The 21,972-nt window shown below is 45.5% G+C and overlaps 1 protein-coding gene and 1 non-coding gene across 2 annotated transcripts; both read left to right on the forward strand.

Moving 5' to 3' along the window:
- Window positions 1-5,733: 5,733 nt before the first annotated feature.
- TRNAW-CCA (transfer RNA tryptophan (anticodon CCA)) lies at window positions 5,734-5,806 on the forward strand. The gene has a single exon. It is a non-coding gene; the product is annotated as a tRNA-Trp (tRNA).
- Window positions 5,807-14,940: 9,134 nt separating this feature from the next.
- Window positions 14,941-20,870, forward strand: C17H12orf76 (chromosome 17 C12orf76 homolog). The gene is made up of 2 exons (XM_061385088.1): window positions 14,941-15,318; window positions 19,597-20,870. The coding sequence occupies exons 1-2, from the start codon at window positions 15,186-15,188 to the stop codon at window positions 19,680-19,682; spliced, it is 219 nt and encodes a 72-aa protein (XP_061241072.1). The 5' UTR covers window positions 14,941-15,185; the 3' UTR covers window positions 19,683-20,870.
- The last annotated feature ends 1,102 nt before the right edge of the window (window positions 20,871-21,972 follow it).

Raw genomic sequence — 21,972 nt, forward strand, 5'->3', positions numbered from 1 at the left:
ATAATAAACTGTGGAAAATTCTGAAAGAGATGGGAATACCAGACCACCTGACATGCCTCTTGAGAAATTTGTATGCAGGTCAGGAAGCAACAGTTAGAACTGGACATGGAACAACAGACTGGTTCCAAATAGGAAAAGGAGTTCGTCAAGGCTGTATATTGTCACCCTGTTTATTTAACTTATATGCAGAGTACATCATGAGAAATGCTGGACTGGATGAAACACAAGCTGGAATCAAGATTGCCGGGAGAAATATCAATCACCTCAGATATGCAGATGATACCATCCTTATGGCAGAAAGTGAAGAGGAACTCAAAAGCCTCTTGATGAAAGTGAAAGTGGAGAGTGAAAAAGTTGGCTTAAAGCTCAACATTCAGAAAACGAAGATCATGGCATCCGGTCCCACCACTTCATGGGAAATAGAGGGGGAAACAGTGGAAACAGTGTCAGACTTTAATTTTCTGGGCTCCAAAATCACTACAGATGGTGACTGCAGCCATGAAATTAAAAGACGCTTACTCCTTGGAAGGAAAGTTATGACCAACCTAGATAGCATATTCAAAAGCAGAGACATTACTTTGCCAACAAAGGTCTGTCTAGTCAAGGCTATGGTTTTTCCTGTGGTCATGTATGGATGTGAGAGTTGGACTGTGAAGAAGGCTGAGCGCCGAAGAATTTATGCTTTTGAACTGTGGTGTTGGAGAAGACTCTTGAGAGTCCCTTGGACTGCAAGGAGATCCAACCAGTCCATTCTGAAGGAGATCAGCCCTGGGATTTCTTTGGAAGGAATGATGCTGAAGCTGAAACTCCAGTACTTTGGCCACCTCATGGGAAGAGTAGACTCATTGGAAAAGACTCTGATGCTGGGAGGGATTGGGGGCAGGAGGAGAAGGGGACGACAGAGGATGAGATGGCTGGATGGCATCACTGACTCAATGGACGTGAGTCTGAGTGAACTCCGGGAATTGGTGATGGACAAGGAGGCCTGGTGTGCTGCGATTCATGGGGTTGCAAAGAGTCGGACATGATTGAGCGACTGATCTGATCTGATCTGATCCAGATGAAAGCCTGCCAACACAGCCCATCTTTCTCATTATCCGCATTCTCCGCATCCCCCGTCCCCGGGCCCCGCCACGAAGCAAATGAGTAATTCCAGGGTACGTACCATTTTCAGTTAGCCCTGAGGTCACCTGCCATGACAGAAGAGAAAACAGCTATGGGTATCAGATCATGCTGTGCACTGTCAATGTGGGTCTTTGATCCTATAGGGGACTTTAGAAAAACAGGTGGGAAAACTGTCCAGTCAAAGGTCCCAAAAGATAGTGTAGAAGACAACACTGGTGAAAAAGGGACAAGCTTTTCCTGCACCATGGATCTTTCAAGTCCATACTGGTCCGCCCATTGCAAAATTCTTACTCCACTGAGGAAGCATTTCTGATGAGGAAAGGTCCCTGCGTGATCTCTAAACCCATGCTGCCTGTGTGAATGGCCTAGGGCACCCTGGTGGCTCAGACGATAAAGAATCTGCCCACAGTGCAGGAGACCCGGATTCCATCCCTGAGTTTGGAAGATCCCCTGGAGAAGAGAAAGGCCAACCGCTCCAGTATTCTTGCCTGGAGAATTCCACGGACGGAGGAGCCTGGTGGGCTAAAGTCCATGGGGTCGCAAAAGAGTCAGACACAACTGACCGACTAACACCTTCCCTTTCTTTTCTGGAATCACGGGTCATAGGTGAGAGACTCAATGTTCTCCTTTGAGGAAATTGTAAACCCCACCTCTAATGAACACGCTCGAATTTTCCTACGTGAATTCAAATGAATTAGAAATGAAAGAAAGAAACCCAAAAAGCAGCACTCTCATCTCAGACAAAGATGGGTGAACTTGGACTTCCCTGGTGGTCCAGTGGTAAAGAATCCACCTGCCAATACAGGGGATGCGGATTTGCTCCCCGATCTGGGAAGATCCCACATGCCCAGGAGCAACTAAGCCCGTGCGCCACAGCTACTGAGCCTGTGCGCCCTAGAGCCTGTGTTCTGCAACAAGAGGAGCCACTGCCGTGGAAAGCCTGTACACCGCAGTGAAGAGCAGCCCCTGCTTGCCACAGCTAGAGAGAGCCCGTGCGCAGCAACCAAGACCCGGTGCAGCCAAATTTTAAGTTTATTAATGAATTAAAAGATGGTTGAGCTTACCTTGGTGTTGGACGGGCTCTCTTCCTCTGCCCTGTGCATGGGCAGCTCCTCCACCAGGCCCTCGGGGGGAGCTGGAAAGACACAGAGCAACTGTCAGCCTTTGGTGACGCTGCTCAGGAATCACTCAGAGAGGTCTGCTCGATGTGGACCGCGGGCGAGAGTCTGTGGCCGCGATCAGTTAACAAGCAAGCACTGAGAATTAGGGGCCACCCTCCTTGGTGGGCAAAGAAAGGCAAAGGAGAGGAACGGGAAAGAAATGAGAAGCAGGGTGTTCAGGCTAACAACAAAGCCAAATCCGGGGTTCTTATCTATCACGGTTCTGGGGGATGAAGCTCACATGAGTTGCAGAGCTTGTGGTCATAATACTATTAAATACACTAAAATATCTCCCTGATTTTTTTTCTAAAAAACAAGTCTTAACAATTTTTAAAAATTTTATTTATCTTTTGGCTGCAATGGGTCTTTATTACTGCACAAGGGCTTTCTCTCTAGCTGTGGCGAGCAAGGGCTACTCTCTAATTTTGGTGTGAGGGTTTTTCATTGCAGTGGCTTCTCTTGTTGCAGAGTGCAGACTGTAGGCACACGGGCTCAGCGGTTGCGGCTTGAGGGCTCTAGAGCTCAGGCTCAGTAGTTGTGGAGAAGAGGCTTAGCTGCCGCATGGTGTGTGGGACCTTCCCAGATCAGGGATGGAACCTGTGTCCCCTGCATTGGCAGGTGGATTCTTTACCACTATGTCACCACGGAAGCTCTCTCCCTGATTTTTATATGGTTAGGGCCAGAGGCTGAGAAGTGACCCTAGCACTGGTAGATATCAACCTGCATTGTCTACACAGAGTCTCAGACTCTGTGGACTGACCAGGAGCATGTGGCTTCTGATGGGCATTCACACTCACATCGATGCCAAAGTTGGCTTTAAATGTACCTATAGCTGCCCTGGCATCCCTGGTGGCTCAGACGGTAATCTGCCCACAGTGTGGGAGACTCGGGTTCATTCGATCCCTGGGTTGGGAAGATCCCTGGAGAAGGGAATGGCAAAACACTCCAGTATTCTTGCCTGAAGAATTCCATGGACAGAGGAGCCTGGCAGGCTACAGTCCGTGGGGTTGCAAAGAGTCAGACACAACTCAACTTTCACTTTCATAGTTGCTCTGGGTTCTGGGACCACTGAGGCCCCTTCTGATGATGGGCGGTGTCTGTGGCCTCTGTACACTGATGCCCAGACTGTCTTGCCCTAAGACAAATGACCCCATGGTTGAGTGGTAACTGAAAGTCAGCTGTTTAGCTTCTTGGCCACACATTTGAATTCACATGTTGGCTCTTCTACATAGGAGCTCCTGAGCATGGGTCAATCATCTCTGCGCCTCTGTTTCTCTCTCTGAGAAGTGGGGATAGTGGGTCATTGCCCAGGCACAGTGGGGAGGGTTGAACGAGATAATGTACATAAAGTATTCAGGGCTGATGGCACTTTTTGGGAAATGTGATGCTGGCAATTGTGATGTGTAAGTGGGACGTATCTACGGGGGAAACGTATTTTTTTTTTTAATTTATTTATTTGGCTGCTCTGGGTCTTGTTGAGGCATGCCAGGAATCAAACCTGGGTTCACTGCATTGGGAGCACGGAGTCTTAGTCACTGGATTACCAGGGAAGTCCTGGGAAACACGTGTTTTTAACTGTACACATTGCCCACACATTCACAATCACTTCACATAGATCCTCCCCACACACCCACTTCTAAAGCCCCATGTATGCAGATCCACACCCCCTCAACAGAACACAGCTATTCCCAGGGGGTGCAGAGCTACCTCCAGTCCTCATCCCCAGCAGGAAACTAGAAACAGGATAACTTTCCAGACCTAAGACCAGCAAGAAAGCCCCACCTCCCTTTTCCTCATTGAGTGAGTAATTCTAAAACACATACCCTTTTCATTGGTTCTTGAGACCACCTGCAGATACAAATAGAAAAGAAGATACTATGAGGGTAAGACCAGGTTTTTTGTTTTTTTTTTTTTTAAGGAGTTTGAATTTCCTTTCCTCACCTGCACATGTCTTTTGTCCTCTTGGTGAATCTAGAAAACCAAATGGGAAACAGCAGTTGACTCAAGGGCACCCAAAAGCAAAAGGGGCCAAACCTACTCATGCCAAAAGGTACTGACTGGCTTTTCCTAGAGGATGTGTCCCTAAGTCCGATTTGGTTGGCAATCACAGAATCCTTGTCCAAGGAGGAGAAATGCCTGCTGGTGGAAATGCTTGTCCAGTAGGACAGATGCTGCCATTTTTGATTGCCCTCTTTTTATTTTATTTTATTGATATGTATTTGACTGCATCGGGTCTTAGTTGGAGCACTCGGGATCTTTTGTCACAGTGCACTGGACTTTCCAGTTGTGGCACACAGGCTTAGTTGCTCTGCGGCGTGTAGGATCTTAGTTCCCCAATCAGGGACTGAACCTGCAGCCCCTGCATCGAAAGGCAGCTTCTTAACCACTGGACCACCAGGGAAGTCCCTTGAATACCCCTTTGTATCAGCTATCAGTTGGTTAGAGATCTGTGAGGGGCACCCTCCCCATCACGGAAACTGTGTAAACCATTGATAATCCAGATTTTCACAGGTGAATTCAATTGACATGAAATAAACGAACAAAGCAACATATCCGTCTCAGACAAAGACAAGCGACCTTACCTTGGCGTTAGATAGGGTTTCTTCCTCTGCTCTGTCATGAGGGAGCTCCTCCAAAAGGTCCTCAGGGGAGTCTGGCAGGCGGGGGTGGGGACACAGAGTGACTGTCAGTCACTGGTGGTGTTGCTCAGGAATTGCTCGGTGAGGTTTTGTTGCCTTGGGCAAGGAGATAGGCTGCATGGATGTGGTGGGTAAAACAAGCATGACTCAGCTGCTGCTGGGCCATCTGCCTTGGTGGACAAGGGAAGGCAAAGGAGAGGAGCAGAAAAGAAGTGAGACAGAGCCCTTGGCTTTTCAGCTGAAGGCAACCTGTATCATTGTGAAATATTCAATCTACAAATGGTACTAAACTCCCATGTTATGATTCAATGACAGAGTCCCATCACTCATCCTGCCCATTTTGAAGTCCAGCTAAATTGCTATATATTTTTTTTTAATGTGGACTGATTTTAAAGTCTGTTTGAAGCCTATTGAATTTGTTACAATATTGCTTTTGTTTTACATTTTGTTTTTATTTGGCTGCCAGGCATGCGGGATCTTAGCTCCTAGAGCAGGGATGGAACTCACACCTCCTGGACTGGAAGGCAAAATCTCAACCTCTGGACTCCCAGGCAAGTGCCCGCTGCTCTATTTTTAACATCTGTCAAAGCCACGCTGGCCTCTGTGAATTCACATAGGCTGCTACCACACTGATCATCTGTTGTTTAGAATTTTGTAGGTGATTACAAGCACACTTTTATTAGGGCACTGGATTGAATTCAAGACAAAATAATTTATTTTATTCATTTGACTAACATTTCATCATAAATATAATCAATTATAGAAGTTTTGAAAATACTGATATCCTACTGTTTAACCACGACTGGACTTCCCTGGTGGTCCAGTGGATAAGACTCCATGCTCCCAATGCAGGGGGTCCAGGTTCGATCCCTGGTCAGGGAACTAGATCCCACACGCTGCAACTAAGAGCTGGCACAGCCAAATGAAAAATAAAACAACCCTTCCCCAAAAAAACCTGTCCTAAATACTAACATCCATTAATTTAAAAAAAATAACCTGACTGCACCGTTTCACGGAGAGACCTACTTCTGCTAATATTCAGCCATCAGCTAACATTAAAACATTAATATCCAGACATTGTTGACTATTACATGTACACAAACCTGAGTTGTAAATACACCTTCACTTTTCTGGTCATGGCACAAATAACTTGGCAAATTTAAATTTTCATACATGGAAAAAAAGGAATATGGCTTAACATTTTTATAGTTTTCTCTTACACACAGTATACTAAATAAACTTCTATCATTATTCTACAGTCTATTTAAAGACTGAATTTCCAAAGTACCTTCAATTGACTGGTTTGTAGGGTGCACCCTGGGGTGTGGCAGGATGCCCACTTTTCTGACCCACTGCTGGGGGTGAGGTGTGTATCTTCTTAACTGAGGAGCAAGTTTCCTTTTTGTCTCCATCAGACCAGATCCTAGGAAATACATTCATAACAAAGAGAGCTGTTGGCATCTTGCTGGCAGAAGAGCACAGGAAAGTCAGTGATAACTTATTCACACTTTAAACCTTTGATCCCCTTATCCGACCAGCTGCCTAGCAGAGCCTCCTGAATCAAAGTTAGGCTTTAAGAAGATCTTACAGTTTGGGGTGCACTTAAAACACTCAAGGGAGAGATTATGTGGGTAAATACCTTTAATTTTTTCTTTTGGCCTCACCATGTGGCATGTGGGATCTTAGTTCCCTGACCAGGGATCGAACCCACGCCCCTGCATTGAAAGCACAGAGTCTTAACCACTGGATCACCTTGGAAGTCCACCAGATACCTTTATGTAGATGAGGCAATATAGGAAGGCAGCACAATATAAACTGAGAACATGGGCACTGGTTCAAATCCCTCTAGAAGCAGCATGAACCTAGGAAGATGATGGACTGACCTCTCCCCACAGTTCTCTGCACTGTTCTTAAATAGAACCTATAGTATCGTGGTATGAGGCTTAAAATGGTTAAATACAAGGAAAAATTAAGAATGGGTACTTCAGAAGTCCTCTTTAAGTGCTTGCTCAATAACTGTGCAGAAGAAAAAGCTAGAAACTGGGTAGGCTTGCCTCCAGAAAGAGGACTTGGATGGCTATAGGACAGGGAAGGGTGGATGTTTTCTTTTCATCCTGTACATGGGAAGGGTGCTTTTGCGGCTCGTGGAGAATGTATCTCAATCTTTCCCATGACTCCTATGTCAGCCCTGTGGAGGGGACAGTGCAGTGGCTGTAGCCCACATCGTGTTGTTGTTATTTAGTCATTGTGTCTGACTCTTTGTGACCCTGTGTGCTGTAGCCCGCCAGTTCTGTCTATGGGATTTCCCAGGCAAGAGTACTGGTGTGGGTTGCTAGTTCACAGCATTGAAATTTAGCGATTTTAAGTGCCTCGTCCAGAGTCATACGATGCATGATGGAACTGAGACAGGAATGTAGTTGGTTCCTTGAGGACAGAGATCCCTGAATCCCTAAGACTTCCCGATGATGCCCTATTCATGAACCAAGGGCTCCTCTCCCCCTCTTTTTCAAAATATCCTGGCCCAGGGTTTCTGCGAGGAGAGAGTTGATACCCCAGAGGAAGTCTTGGGCCAAAAGAATGGCTCAAACCCTGACCCAGCCCCCCACCTCTAGGACTTAATCCCTGACCCCAGACATGACAGATTTCTCCGAAGGAAGCCCCTCTGAAGGCCCAGGGGAAGTACAACCATGTGTTCATCCTCCCCCAGCATCTTCACACTGTCAGCTGTCTCACGCTGAGCTTTCCCGATGACCAGGTGACCACCCCACGTAACCAGCGGTCTGTTTGACCCCTAAGCTGGCTCCGAACTTAGGACATTCCAAACCAACTGTCACATGATGGCTCTGCCAAGATTTAACTTCCCTTCAATGGACCAGCCTTGGATGAGAAGGAGTTCATACAAATTTAATTGGGAAAGTAGCCATCTAGGCTGGTACCCTGGGAATTTAATGAAGTTTGTGACCCTCAATGTCTTACTGACTTAAAATTTTTTTTAATTTATTCATTTATTTTTGGCCGTGCTGGGTCTCCACTGCTGCATGGGCTTTTCTCCAGTTGTGGAGAGCAGGGGCTCCCCTCCAGTTGTGGTGAGGGGCTCCTCCTTGCAGTGGCTTCTCTTGCTGTGGAGCAGGCTCTGGGGCAGGCGGGCTTCAGTAGTTGTGACATGTGGGCTCTAGTGTACAGGCCCAGTATTTGTGGTGAATGGGCTTAGTTGCTCCAAGGCATGTAGTATATTCCCAGATCAGGGATCAAACCCCTGCCTCCTGCATTGGCAGGTGGATTCTTTGCTATTGAGACACCAGGGAAGTCTCTCACTGACTACTGATGTAAGCCACTGTCTGAGCAGCCTAGGCTGAGGACGGGCCCTGGCCTGCACTGGCTCTGATGGCTCACCCTCCCTGTTCATCCTTTCTCACCAGAATCCAGGCCCTGCAGGTTTCTCCTCCATTCCTAGACCTTGTAGAAGCAGAGGACAGACTCCCATCTCCTCCTCTGAGAGGGACCCATCCATAGCCCCACCCTCGAGGCCTCACCCCAGGACTATCCCTGAGGATGACCCAGGCCCTTCTAACTTCTGTCACCAAATGTTTATTTCACTAATCCCAATGGCTTTGTCCCTTCTCTCCAATCATCAAGTAAGTAAGCGTAAGCATGCATGTTCAGTTGTCCCTGACTCTGCAACCCCATGGACTGTAGCCCAACAGGCTCCTCTGTCCATGGGACTCTCCAGGCAAGAATACTGGAGTGGGTTGCCATTTCCTTCTCCAGGGGATCTTCCCGACACATAGATCAAACCAGTGTCTCCTGCGTGTCCTGAATTGGAAGGTGGATTCTTTACCACTGCACCACCACTCCCCAAGGCATCCTCCAAACAGCCAGTGATCCTGATGGAAATCCTGCCATTAAATCCCAATTTCTTTCTAAAAATCTCTGAATATGGGACGCCCCTGGCCATCCACTGGTTAAAACTCTGTGCTCCCAGTTTCAGGGGGCACAGGTTCAATCCATGGTGAGGCCACATTTGGCAGCCAAAAAATGAAAAACAAACAAACAACTCAAACTCTGAATCTAGACTGCCAATGATTAGTATTGGGTTTTGGCATCACCATCCAGAAGAGTTTGGCCTGTGATTGCCCTTTTCCTATAATGTCTATTGTGAAGATGGTATCAAAACTGATAAAACAGGGTGGGGGTAGTCCCCCTAAATCTGTTCTCTTGAGGAATATGTTGGAGATTGGCATCATTTCTGTCTTAAATATTTGTAAGTATTCAGGGGGGAAACACCAGGGCCAGAAGTTTGCTTTGTGAGAAAAATATTCTTGGCGTTTGTTTTTCATCTGATGATTGCTTTACATATTATAGAGTACATAGATATTAAGTATACGACTTGACTTCTTGTATATATAAATGTGTATATGAAAAGTGAAAGTGAACGTCTCTGAGTCGTGTCTGACTCTTTGTGATCCCATGGACTATATCATCCATGGAATTCCCTAGGCTAGAATACTGGGGTGGTAGCCTTTCCCTTCTCTAGGGAATCTTCCCAACCTAGGGGTTGAACCCAGGTCTCCCGAATTGCAGGCAGATTCTTTACCAGCTGAGCCACAAAGGAAGCCCAAGAATACTGGAGTGGGTAGCCTATCCCTTCTCCAGTGGATCTTCCTGACCCAGGAATTGAACCAGGGTCTCCTGCATTGCAGGCAGATTTTTTACCAACTGAGCTGTCATGGAAGCCTCAACGTGTGTATGGCCAACATCTAAATCAATATACAGAACTTCTGAAACACGTAGACAGGATGGTTTTCACCATTTTCCAGTCAGTAACCCCCCAATAGAAACCCACCATTCTGACTATGATCACCGTATTTTATATTTTTCTGCTTTTGACATCAAATAAATGGAAACACAAGTCTGAACTCCTTTGTGTTTGGCTGAATATTACGTCTGAATAGTATTTGAATTCATTGAGGTTGTTATGAGAGCAAGAGTTTATTTTGAATTGCTGGCTCAGTATAAAACATGGTACAAATAAGCAAAATAAGTTTAGCTCCTCTGAGTCTTGCGTACTATAACCCATGTCGTTTCCCACGGTGGTTACTCAGAATGATTCTGGAATGAATGATTTTGTACAGGCCTGCAGGTGAACATAAGCATGTCTCCTTTATGTATATAAGGGAGAGAAGTTAGTCCAAAGATAAATAAATAAAAACATATTGTATGAGTCCACTTGCATGAAATGCCCAGATTAGGCAAGTCTGTAGATGCGGAACATAGTGTGTTTCGTGGTGTACTGGAGATAGGGGGAGAGGAGATTAGTGTTGTACTGGAGGTAGGGGAAGAGGAGAAGGTTTGTTTCCTGTTGACTGAAAGTACGTGTTTAGTGACAGGTTCCAAATGGTTTACTAGTTGTAGGAGTTAGTTCCTGAGTCTTAACACAAACTTTTAAAGATCACTAATCCCATGGACAGAGGAGCCTGGTGGGCTGCAGTCCATGGGGTCGCTAAGAGTCGGACACGGCTGAGTGACTTCACTTTCACTTTTCACTTTCCTTCATTGGAGAAGGAAATAGCAACCCACTCCAGTGTTCTTGCCTGGAGGATCCCAGGGACGGGGGAGCCTGGTGGGCTGCCGTCTCTGGGGTCGCACAGAGTCAGACACAACTGAATCGACTTAGCAGCAGCATGCAAAAGAGAAGGTTCTTTTATACAGACAACCCCCAACCCACCAGGGACATTCTTCTGTGAAGTAGAATTGTGACTAGCGTCATCAAACAAACAAACAAAAAAAGAGGTGATTTTCAAAGTGCTTGAAGTAGATGTACTCAAACTGATGGACAGTAAAATTTGTCAAGTTGATGGTTTTAAAATTAGAATGTCGATGAAGCTAAATTTCACCCTGTCCCAGGACACAGGAGTATAAACATATTTCTGTTTGAGAAAAATGAAAAATGCAAACTTGATTAACAACAGAAAGGGACAGATAGTACAGAAGACAGCTGCTTCCCTGCAGTAAATGTAGGTGAAAATATACATTTGCAGCTGTACTTTAGATATGATATATAACTTTCTTGGAAGCCAGTCTCATCATTATTTGGCACTCCACCTTTTTTTTTTTAACGTCATTGAGTGGCATGTGGGATCTTAGTTCCCTGGCCAGGGATTGCATCTGGGCCCCTACATTGGGAGCACAGAGTCTTAACCACTGGATCACCAGGAAAGTCCCTTGACATTCAACTTCTGCTGAGGTTTTTTGAAAATATAATCCCAAGTGCCCAAGTAAGAAAAAAAAAAGGTCTAAAAGAACATGAAGGTCATGTGTGGATTTCCTGTTTCAGGTCAACATGTGCTGAAATGAATTAAGGACAGGAGAGGGCGGAGGTGAGAGTAAAGCTGGCTGGGTCCCACTTCAGCTGAAAGGACAGGCCAACACCTGAAACAGACATACCCTTTGCTAAAAATAGTTGGATAAGATATTTCTTATTCAACTCAGGTTTTTGAAGGTCTACCACGTAGGGATTCTTTGGGGTGAAAATCACAGCCACCTGACTTGACAAATAAACGAAAGGAAAAAAATTAAAGAAAGAAGACTTCCTTGCTAGTCCAGTGATTAAAATTGTGTTTCCAAAGCAGGAAGTGTGGGTTCGATCCCTGGTCATGGAACTAAGATTCCATGGTGCAACCAGAAAATAAAAATTTTTTTTAAAAAGAAAGAAATTTATCAGCTTAACTGACTGCAAAGTCTAGCCTAGTTGTCTGAAGCTAGATGCTAATGTCATCCGGCTTCATTTTCATCTCTACAGTCATTGCAGACCTCCTTTCTTCTGTGTTGGTTTTGTCAACTGAAAAAAAATATGTATCCACAACCTAAAAGTTGAGAGTTATGCTTCATTCAGTGGGAATATTTAGGACTTCAAGCCCCGGCGACAGCATCTCAAGTAATCCTGAGAGAACTGCTCTGAGGAGGTGAGGGAAGGAGTCAGGTTATATAGAAGTTTTACAACAAAGGGCAGGTAGTCCAAACATGAAGAGATTATTATTAATTAAAGAAAACCAGATATCCCAAGTTAAGGAATTCTGTGTTTTTCTATGTATGGAAAGATGGGAGAGTCTGGGATCATGGAAATCATTCCTTTCATTTGCCTGTCAGCTATCCTGGGCCAGTATACTGTGTTTCTCACATCCCCGGCTCCCTGGGGGTTTACCATAAGGAATGGCTGCAGCTCAATAGCTGTCAGATCTCAGGTATTCTTCTCCCTCCCCCAGTGCCCTTAGGGCTCACAAACTCATGCTGGAGGGCTGCAGTCAATCATGACTGTGACACCCTTGTTTACTTATATGCCAGGAAATATTCCATTTCTCAGTTTCATCTTCTCAGCAAATAGTAAAAGATTCCAAACTATACCTGAGTCAAGGTGTAGCTCTGCCATTTACTCTGTGCAGCACTGGGCCAAACACTTAACTAAGCTGTTTCCTCATTTATTCAGCCAACATTCCTAGAACATAATATGCTACCCTTCCAGACTCTGGGACAACAGTGAGCAATGACAAATCTCCACCCCTACAGACCTTACATCCTAGGAGGGTGGCAGGTACTCAAAGCCAACTAAAAATTGTCACTTGCCTTCTGTGTTTACATGGGTGAATTCATGAGCCACTGCAGTCAGTGACTTTCAACACACCCTGAAAGGAGTTCAAGGCAGAGCTCAGGAATGAGGCACTTTGTGCTCTGGGAAAATCTGGTCTTCAGACAGTTAAATATTTTTTAGGATACAAATCCTTGAATCTTCTTAAATCTAGAAAAGCACTAACATCATTAATAGAGACACCAGCTCCTTCTGACTAGCAGTAAACCTCTGCCAAAATGTGTGCTTGACCACACGGATCCCTCTTAATTAAAGACTTATAACTGAGCTGGACCCTGTGGGGCCTTCCCAGGACAGGCCTTCCCCATATCCTCTGCTTTAGCTTCTAAGGCTTTGACTGTGTGGATCACAATAAACTGCGGAAAATTCTAAAAGAGATGGGAATACCAGACCACCTGACCTGCCTCTTGAGAAACCTATATGCAGGTCAGGAAGCAACAGTTAGAACTGGACATGGAACAACAGACTGGTTCCAAATAGGAAAAGGAGTACGTCAAGGCTATATATTGTCACCCTGCTTATTTAATTTATATGCAGAGTACATCATGAGAAATGCTGGGCTGGAAGAAGCACAAGCTGGAATCAAGATTGCCAGGAGAAATATCAATAACCTCAGATATGCAGATGACACCATCCTTATGGCAGAAAGTGAAGAAGAACTAAAGCACCCTTGATGAAAGTGAAAGAGGAGAGTGAAAAAGTTGGCTTAAAGCTCAACATTCAGAAAACGAAGATCATGGCATCTGGTCCCATCACTTCATGGGAAATAGATGGGGAATCAGTGGAAATGGTGGTTTACTTTATTTTGGGGGGCTCCAAAATCACTGCAGATGGTGATTGCAGCCATGAAATTAAAAGACGCTTACTCCTTAGAAGCAAAGTTACGACCAACTTAGACAGCATACTAAAAAGCAGAGACATTACTTTGTCAACAAAGGTCCATCTAGTCAAGGCTGTTGTTTTTCCAGTAGTTATGTATGGATGTGAGAGTTGGACTATAAAGAAAGCTGAGTGCAGAAGAATTGATGCTTTTGAATCGTGGTGCTGGAGAATACTCTCGGGAGTCCCTTGGACTACAAGGAGATCCAACCAGTTCATCCTAAAGGAAATCAGTCCTGGGTGTTCATTGGAAGGACTGATGTTGAAGCTGAAACTCCAATATTTTGGCCACCTGATGCGAAAAGCTGACTCATTGGAAAAGGCCCTGATGTTAGGAAAGATTGAAGGCAGGAGGAGAAGGGGACGACAGAGGATGAGATGGTTGAATGGCATCACCGACTCAATGGACATGAGTTTGGGTAAACTCTGGGAGTTGCTCATGGACAGGGAGGCCTGGCGTGCTGCGGTTCATGGGGTCGCAAAGAGTCAGACATGACTGAGAGAACTGAAGTGAACTGAAAGTGCTTAGATAATAGCATTTGATGCACACTTTCAGAATTGCACACATTTGTTTTACGGATGTGAAAACCCCCCGCCAAATGGGAAATGTTAACTTCTTGATGACCGTGAGCACATAGCCCCAGATCTCCTGGAGACTAAGGACTGATCAAATTAACCCCTGTAACACTACCCTGTTCCCTCACTATCAGCCAATCAGAGAACTGTGCATGAGCTGATCACATACCCTGCCACCCCCCTGTCCCCCCCTCCACCTCAAGCTGGCTTTTAAAAATGCTTTGCTGAACCCCTTGGGGGTAGCGAGGGGCTTTTCAGGGTATAAGACATGTGTCTCCTTAAATAGCCCACTGCAGGGCTATTTAAATAAATAAATAAATAAACTAAATTAAATAAATTAAATTAATAAAATAAAATTAATAAATTAATTTATTTAAATTAAATTTAAATAAATAAACTAAATAAACCTTTCTCTGCTCCACATTCTGAAGTTTTGGTTTGTTTGGCCTCATTGTGCCCTCGGACACACGATCTTGCACTAACAATCACATTTATACCGACTTTCCCACTACCACTTCAGAGTAGTTCTTCAGAGTTATCTAAGAGGCTGTCTCCTTGGCTATAGTCCTTACTTTGCCCCCAAATAAAACTTAACTCACAACTGTAACATTGTGCACGTTTTTAGTCAAAATAACAAAATGTATGTTAAATGGATAGGGTAAATGGGAAGGGGTTATGAGGGGATGAGAGAGGTTAAAGAGTAGGGAGTATATATACAGGAGTGTAAAAACTCCCAGAGAAGGTGGCATTTGTAAAATAGGAATAGTGTCTTTTCTTTTTTAGGCCTATGGTGAAGATTTAATAAGAAAATACAGGGATTCGTAAAACACCTTCCAGAGGTCCAAAATGGACCTAAGAAACCTGTATGCAAGGGGGCCCACCTGGAACTCAAAGGAAGGGGGAACGTTGGTCAGGACGGAACTGTAATGGAGGTGGACATTGCCTTGACGGAACGGTGATCCTCTGAAAATTGGGCCGGGTGGAAACGTTTGTCCTGGAGGATCGTGGATCCCCGAGGAACCTTACTGAGGGCTGAAATCTGGCGAGGAAGTACAGTTACCCTGGCAACGACGCTCTCCCGGTGCGATAGAAGGTGGTAGGCGGGAGTAGACGAGACGGGGCTTCCGGCGGAAGTGGCTAGCCTTCCACTGACTGTCAGGGAAGATGCTGCGTTCAGTGTGGCAGTGGCTTTGCCTCGGACTATGCAGCCTCCTGCTGGGACAGGCGGAGGCCCCGACACCCGTGGAGCCGCCAGAGCGGAGCCGGCCGTATGCGGTGCTGCGTGGGCAGAACCTGGGTGAGTGGCCGCTGACCGGCGGTCGGGTCTGCGCTTTCGGCGCTCCGGGCAGCCGGAGCCTGGCACGCGCGGTGTGGATGGGGGGCTGGGGGCGGGGGGCAGTGTGAGGGCAGCGGGTGCTGGTGCAAGCCCTCTCCGAAGGCCTGGGGCTCAGCGGAAGGTTTGGTCCACTGTGGGCTTGATAGGTGCAGGTTGCGTGAATGCCCTGGATAACCCAGGTCACACTCTGGGTCCCCTTCCTCCGTGACTATGTGCGCCCGAGCTAGGCAACACGGCGCATAATATACCTCACCCCCTCTGCTTTCCTAACAGGATTAGTAGTCTTAGTCCATAATGATCATTGGCATTTGTTGAGCATTTCCTCTGTACCGTGTTGTACTAGGCACGTTATATACATGATTTTATTTGAGCCTCACAGTAACTTAAGGAGAAAGGTAAGGTTTACACATAAGGAAAGTGAAACTCAAAGAGGTGAAGTTATTTGCCCAAGGTTACACAGCCAGCCAGGTGGACAGACTTCCCTGGCAGTCCAGTAATTAAAACTCTGCTCTTCCACTGCAAAGGGCAGGAGTTTCAAAAATAAATAAAGGAAGTGGTGGAGGCCAGTAGGAGAACCTTAGTTTTCTGGAGCTTGAAACATCCTTTTGGGAGGATGTCATCAAAATGCACACACACATATATACATATAGAAGTACGTGACTCTGGAAGGGGCCCTGGAGCTCAAAGCTTGGCAAACTTTAAAAAGTCTTTTGTGCTGAACTTCACTGGTAGGTCTGTATATTTACAGTGCTGCCACGTGGTACTGTTTCTGGATTACCTTGACTCTCCATGAGTTCATTGTCATGTATCGACCACTTACTTTGTACCCGAGTACCTTGTACTTGCTCCATGGTTTCCATACATCATCCTGCTTAATACTTTAGAACAGGATTTCTCATCCTGGGTGCTGCTGACATGTTGGACCAGATGATTCTGTTTGAGGGGCAAGGGCAGTGTGGGGTGGGGGTGGACATACTCTTCTGAGCACACACTATCTGAGCACTCTGAGATATTTAGCAGCATCCCCAGCCTTTACCAACTAGATGCCAGGAGGACACCCCACTCCCTGTTCAGAGAATCAAAATGTCTCCTGACACTTGCCTAATGTCCACTGGAGGCAGAATCCCCATGGTTGAGAATCCACTGCTGTTGTGTAGAACAGTACTATTCAAGGAGTGGTGGCAGAGCCCTGTGAAGTCTGCAGACTGTTTGTTATCTGCAAAGAGATGTCTTAGAGCACTTGAGATTATTTAGAAATCTGACAGTGTGACATTGTTGCAACATCCAAGCAACTCAAAAGCACTTCTAGGTCTCTAAATGGGAATGCTTTCTAGGTAGTGGGAGCTGCTAGTGAGTCATGCATAGTAGGGCTAGGTAGTGGCACTGGGACAGACAAGTTACAAAAACTAGTCCTTTACCACAGATTGTTTGAGAAACACTCCCCTGGACAGATCTATGCAGTGGGAATTTTTATCTCCATTTTTACAGAAGAGGAAACAGACAGAGATTGTGTAACTTCTGTAAAGTCACGTAGCCTGTAAGTGTAGATGGGAACCCAGACAGTCTAAACCCCAAACCATGTGTTCTTGACTGCTGTGCTGTGTTGCCTGTCTTGGTGATAATAACAGCTCTCATTTATCATGTGCTTATTATCTGTCCGGCACTGTGTTAAGTGCTTTTCATAGAAAATATGAAAAAATTTTTGAGATCTAAAATGCAGTTTATTTGAGTAAGACACAGTTGACAGTAAAAAAAAAATCATGATGTGGAGGTGCTTTTAAATTTTCTAGTATTTTGGTTGGTTGATAAACAAATACACATAAGTATTCCAAATAAGAGTTGGAACTGCCAGGGATATTGTAGAAAAAACGTTCACATTCAGTGGAAAGCTGGACCAGATGTCCTTTGAGAGCCTTTCAAGGCTAAGATTTTAGAAATCTTTTAGAATATGTTGGCCACTTTTAATATTATATTTAAAACAATAGATTCCATGTGACAGTGTTAACTCAAGCTAAAAAACAAACAAACAAAAAAAGAGCAGTATTAGAATAGTTCCAAAACAGTACAAAAACATTTCACTGGAAATTCGCTGTTTAAATGACATTCATCTTTAGCCCTCAAGAAACTCACTCTTGTGAGATGGGTTTCATTTGCCCCATGTTACAGGGTAGAAATGAGGCTTGAAAAGGGGAAGTGACCATAAGGAAGGCCCTAAGTAGCCTTAAGGGCTTCCCAGGTGGCTCAGTGGTAAAGAATCCACCTGCTAATGCAAGAGACATGGGTTTGATCCCTGGGTCAGGAAGATCCCCTTGGGATGGAAATGCCAACCCACCCCAGTATTCTTCCCTGGGAAATGCCATGGAAAGATGAACCTGGCGGGCTACAGTCCATGGCGTCACAGAAGAGTCAGACACGACTTAGCGACTAAACAATGCCACCACCAAGCGGTCTTAAAGTTCTCCCAGGTCCTGGGAAATGAAGAGTGGCAGGTGTATCCAGGCCCCAAAGGTTAGCTATCCCAACAGATTATTGTGCACCTGACAACTTGGGGTTTAAGCTCTTCTTTTTTCTTTTTTAAAGAAGACTTACATTCTCCAATTCTAGTCCCCTGCATTCCTGCTAGGAGGTTTGGTTTTGTTTAGAGCCTTTTCAAAAATAGGTTGGGAGGGGTGGGGGACATTGGTTTAAATGGAATAAGACAACTTTAGGTCCAATTATAGACAGAGTGTTAGAAACTCATGGCATTCAGAACTTTGAAAATGAAGGCAGGTGTTTAGGTAATGAGGCCTATTTTGAGATAGGTTTTGTTTAACAGAGACCCTTAAACTTCCCTCTGGCCTCTTGCAGTTTTGACCCACCGTCTTTGTCACCTTCTTCATCCTCCCTCCCTCCCTCTCCAGTGAAAGGTGATCTCTCTATACAGCCAGTTTTTAAAAAATAGCTCGGTTCAGTGAGTGTGTGGGTGGGGTAGATAAGATACCCTAAATTACTCATTTAAATAAAACTTTGGTCAAATCTTATTGTTTTTTTCAGAGGAACAGTAAGTTATCAGTCTGGAGACCAAGCATGGTTAGGCCCCAGGTAGAACCCAGGTTACTTACCAACACATACACGTACATTTACTTATTAAGGTAACTTCATTTTGGGCTCCCTCCAAGGTTTCTGGGACAGACACACAAAGAGGGCTGCACATCACTTCTGGCAGGTTGCTAGTTAGGTTAAATCCCACGTCCTTATATCTAGTCTTGCACTGGTGGAGGGGGTGGGGCGGGTAACAATAGGTTCCATTTCTCACCTAAGCAACTTAGAAAATTTTGATGTGAAATTCACTGTCAGAAACCTAACAGATTTATGAAGTTGTTTCATTGCTTCTTTGACCAGAAAGCCCTTGTCAAGATGCCCCAAGAGACTGAAACACGTCATTCTTATTGACTCTCCAATCTTTATGAATGGCTTTAAAAACATAGCTGGGCTCCCTGCTTCTGTTCTTGTACCCCTGTAATGGGATGGTTCTCCACGCAGCAGCCAGAGGGATCTTTTTTCTAACTAAATCAGATCATGTCCCTCTTTGCCCATAAGTGAAGTGAAAGTCGCTCAGTCCTGTCTGACTCTTTGCAACCCCACAGACTGTACAGTCCATGGGATTCTCCAGGCCAGAATACTAGAGTGGGTAGCCTATTCCTTCTCCAGGGTATCTTCCTGACCCAGGAATCGAACCGGTGTCTCCTGCATTGCAGGTGGATTCTTTACCAATTGAGCTATCAGGAAAGTCCCATAATCCACTCTTTAAGCTTCCTAGTCTGCACTGCCCTGCGTGAGCTGGCTCCTCGCTTCCTGCCCAGCTGCCTTTCTTCCTTCGCTCCTTCCTCCTGGCCACTTTGGCCTCCTTCCTGTTCCTTGGCTTTCTGGCTTGTTCGGGCCTAAGGGGCTTTCATTTGTGGATCCTCTGCCTGCAGATCTTCACACCTCTTCCATTAAGGCCCCAGCTTGTGTGTTTCCTCCTCACTGGCTTCCTCCACCACCCCTCCCCCATCACCCTCACATTCCCGTTTTCCTCGCAGCACGTAAAGCTACATTCTCTCCCCACGTGCACAGAGACAGCCCGAGAGGTCTGTCGTGGCTGGTTTCCCAACACCCGGCATGGTGCCTGGTACCGAGTGGCATTGGGCACATGGCTGTCAGCAGACGACTTGGAGAACTTGAGCTGCCCTTGGGCAGTAACCTGTTTTCCTTTTGCAGTGTTGATGGGAACCATCTTCAGCCTCCTGCTGGTGACCGTGATCCTCATGGCATTCTGCGTCTACAAGCCCATTCGGCGCCGGTGACAGCTGAGCAAGCAAGTCCTTCCGTGAGCATCTGGGAACGGAATAAGTTGTGTTGCATGCGGGTCAGTGGAGAAGCTGGAATCAGAACTTCACTGCTTGGAAATGATCTTTGGTCTGGACAGTTGGTAAATTCTGAACAATTTAGAGAAAACATCTAGCCATCGTCTTATCCTAACGCTGGAAGGCAAGCATTGGGCCACTGAGTCTGCTTCTCAGTGTTTCTTCTTGTATCTGGCTGTGCTTGTTAAGAGTAAGACCTGAAGTTCCAGGGTTCAGCGTAAAGATGGAGTGCTCACGAGAAAGAAAACATAACTTTATGAGTGGTGAAAAAACCACCCTGGATAGGAAAGTGTATGTTTGAAACTGTTAAGAGAAGGAAGACTTGACCTGTTGACATTCCCTACTTAAGAATCATTTGGTCACAATGGGATAAGAATAACAAATGATTTTAATTATCCAGAGGTGGCCTCGATGCCCTGTTTGCAAAGCATTGTCCACTGTAGGGAACGTAGGCGGTACCCACCCCCCTCCACCCCACTCCTCATGCTGCATAGAGTTCTGTGCTCAGATGCCTCCACTGAAGTCGGGGTTGCCAGGTAGGCCTGTGACCATGGACACTCTTGGGCTGGGAGGCTCTGGGGGCAGCCGAAGTATAGCAATTGGCCCATCTCAAACACGTTGACTTCCTTGTCCTGCAGTTAAGTCTTTCCAGCCTGTGGCCTGGAAGTCAGGGCAGCTTTTCTGATTCTCACAGGCGCTCTTTTCTGCCCTGGGTGGGCAGGGCGTGGGGCGCGGCAGATGTGTGCATTCACTGTCAAGGCCAAGGGGCACGTATTTGTGTGTTTACACAATTTAATTTCAGCTTTGAAAATGCTGCTATTCATTTGCACTGTTGGTGAACTGGAACATCCCCCCGTGGAAATGATACTTTCATTCTTAACAGTATTTATTTTAAGGGTGCTAGGCTTATCTTACTAAATTAAAATGCTTATCTTGTTTTGTGCTCCATTCTAGCACAGCACTGATTTTTTTTTTTTTTTAAACAACCTGAACTAAATGTGAAATAACTGAAGTGGGATACTGTAACTGACCTAACGATTTTGTGTGTAACCCTGGACTGAGCCGCTGACATGTCCACTGTTCTGTGCTTCTGTGCAAAATGTCCATTAAAACTAAAGTAACATCTTATGTGATGTTTTATCCTAGTCATTATTTCACAAGCATTTAAAATGCAGGTGTGTGTGTGTGTTGGAATCTGATTTAATCTCTTAAGGAGGCACTGTGAAGTAGACCTCTAAGCTACTCAGAAAACTGAGCCCTAAGTAATCTCTCAAGCTGGGCCAGGGGCCAGAAGACCTGGATTCCTGTTCCGGCTCCAGTTACAAACAGGCTTAACTTCTCTTAGAGCCTCAGTTTTCTTATCTATAAACCAGTGATATACACACTTTATCTTTCTTTATTCTAGTGAGGATCAGGTGATGTGAAAACTAACACAAATGGAAGTGGGATCACCACCGCTGGCCTGTGACTGGAGGGCGGAGTGGTGGGGACTCTGAGGGGCAGGGACAGTCACATCACAGGAGCCCACATCCTTGCCTCATCTGGGATGCCCTGTTGTGTTATCTGCCTAAACATTTATTGCCATTTTTAGCATTTTAAAAGGAAAGAGTAAAAACTTATCAGACCCATAAACCTTGTGCCCGGCCTTTTGCCCTGTAATCGCCAGCCAAGTAAACCAATCATGTTTGGTTTTCTGAAACAAACTGGCCATAGTCATTCTACATACACATGGAAAACCCAGCCTGTGTGTTCATCCCCCTGTTACCATCTGTTCAGTATGAGAGAGAGTAGTAAAGGTGAAAGAAAGTATCAATTCTGGAAGCAAGAGAGAAATAAACTGAAAGCTTCTATGCCCAGATGCTGTTTTCAAGTGGAATTATTCTCCTGGCCTTCCGCTTCAGGGGTGCAGGGGACAGGGGTCAAACCCTAGGTTCCCTAAGCTGAACTCTACTCAGGTTACTTGCCACGCCCCCCAGCAAACACATTAGACTAATATACACAAAAATGGGTTATTTTAGCAAACACTGACCTTAACATCCTCTAAAGTTGAGAGTAAGAAGTTTGCAGGTTGTTGCTTGAGATTACAGGGGCTTGGAGTCGTCTTAGTGGATCACACATTTTTCCCTTGCAGGATCTCAATCGTAAATCCACACTCATTTCTAGACATGGGTCTCAGTTCAGTTCAGTTGCTCAGTTGTGTCTAACTCTGAGACCCCGTGGATTGCAGCAT

The sequence above is a fragment of the Bos javanicus genome, chromosome 17 (assembly GCF_032452875.1).
Source record: "Bos javanicus breed banteng chromosome 17, ARS-OSU_banteng_1.0, whole genome shotgun sequence".
NCBI lineage: Eukaryota > Metazoa > Chordata > Mammalia > Artiodactyla > Bovidae > Bos > Bos javanicus.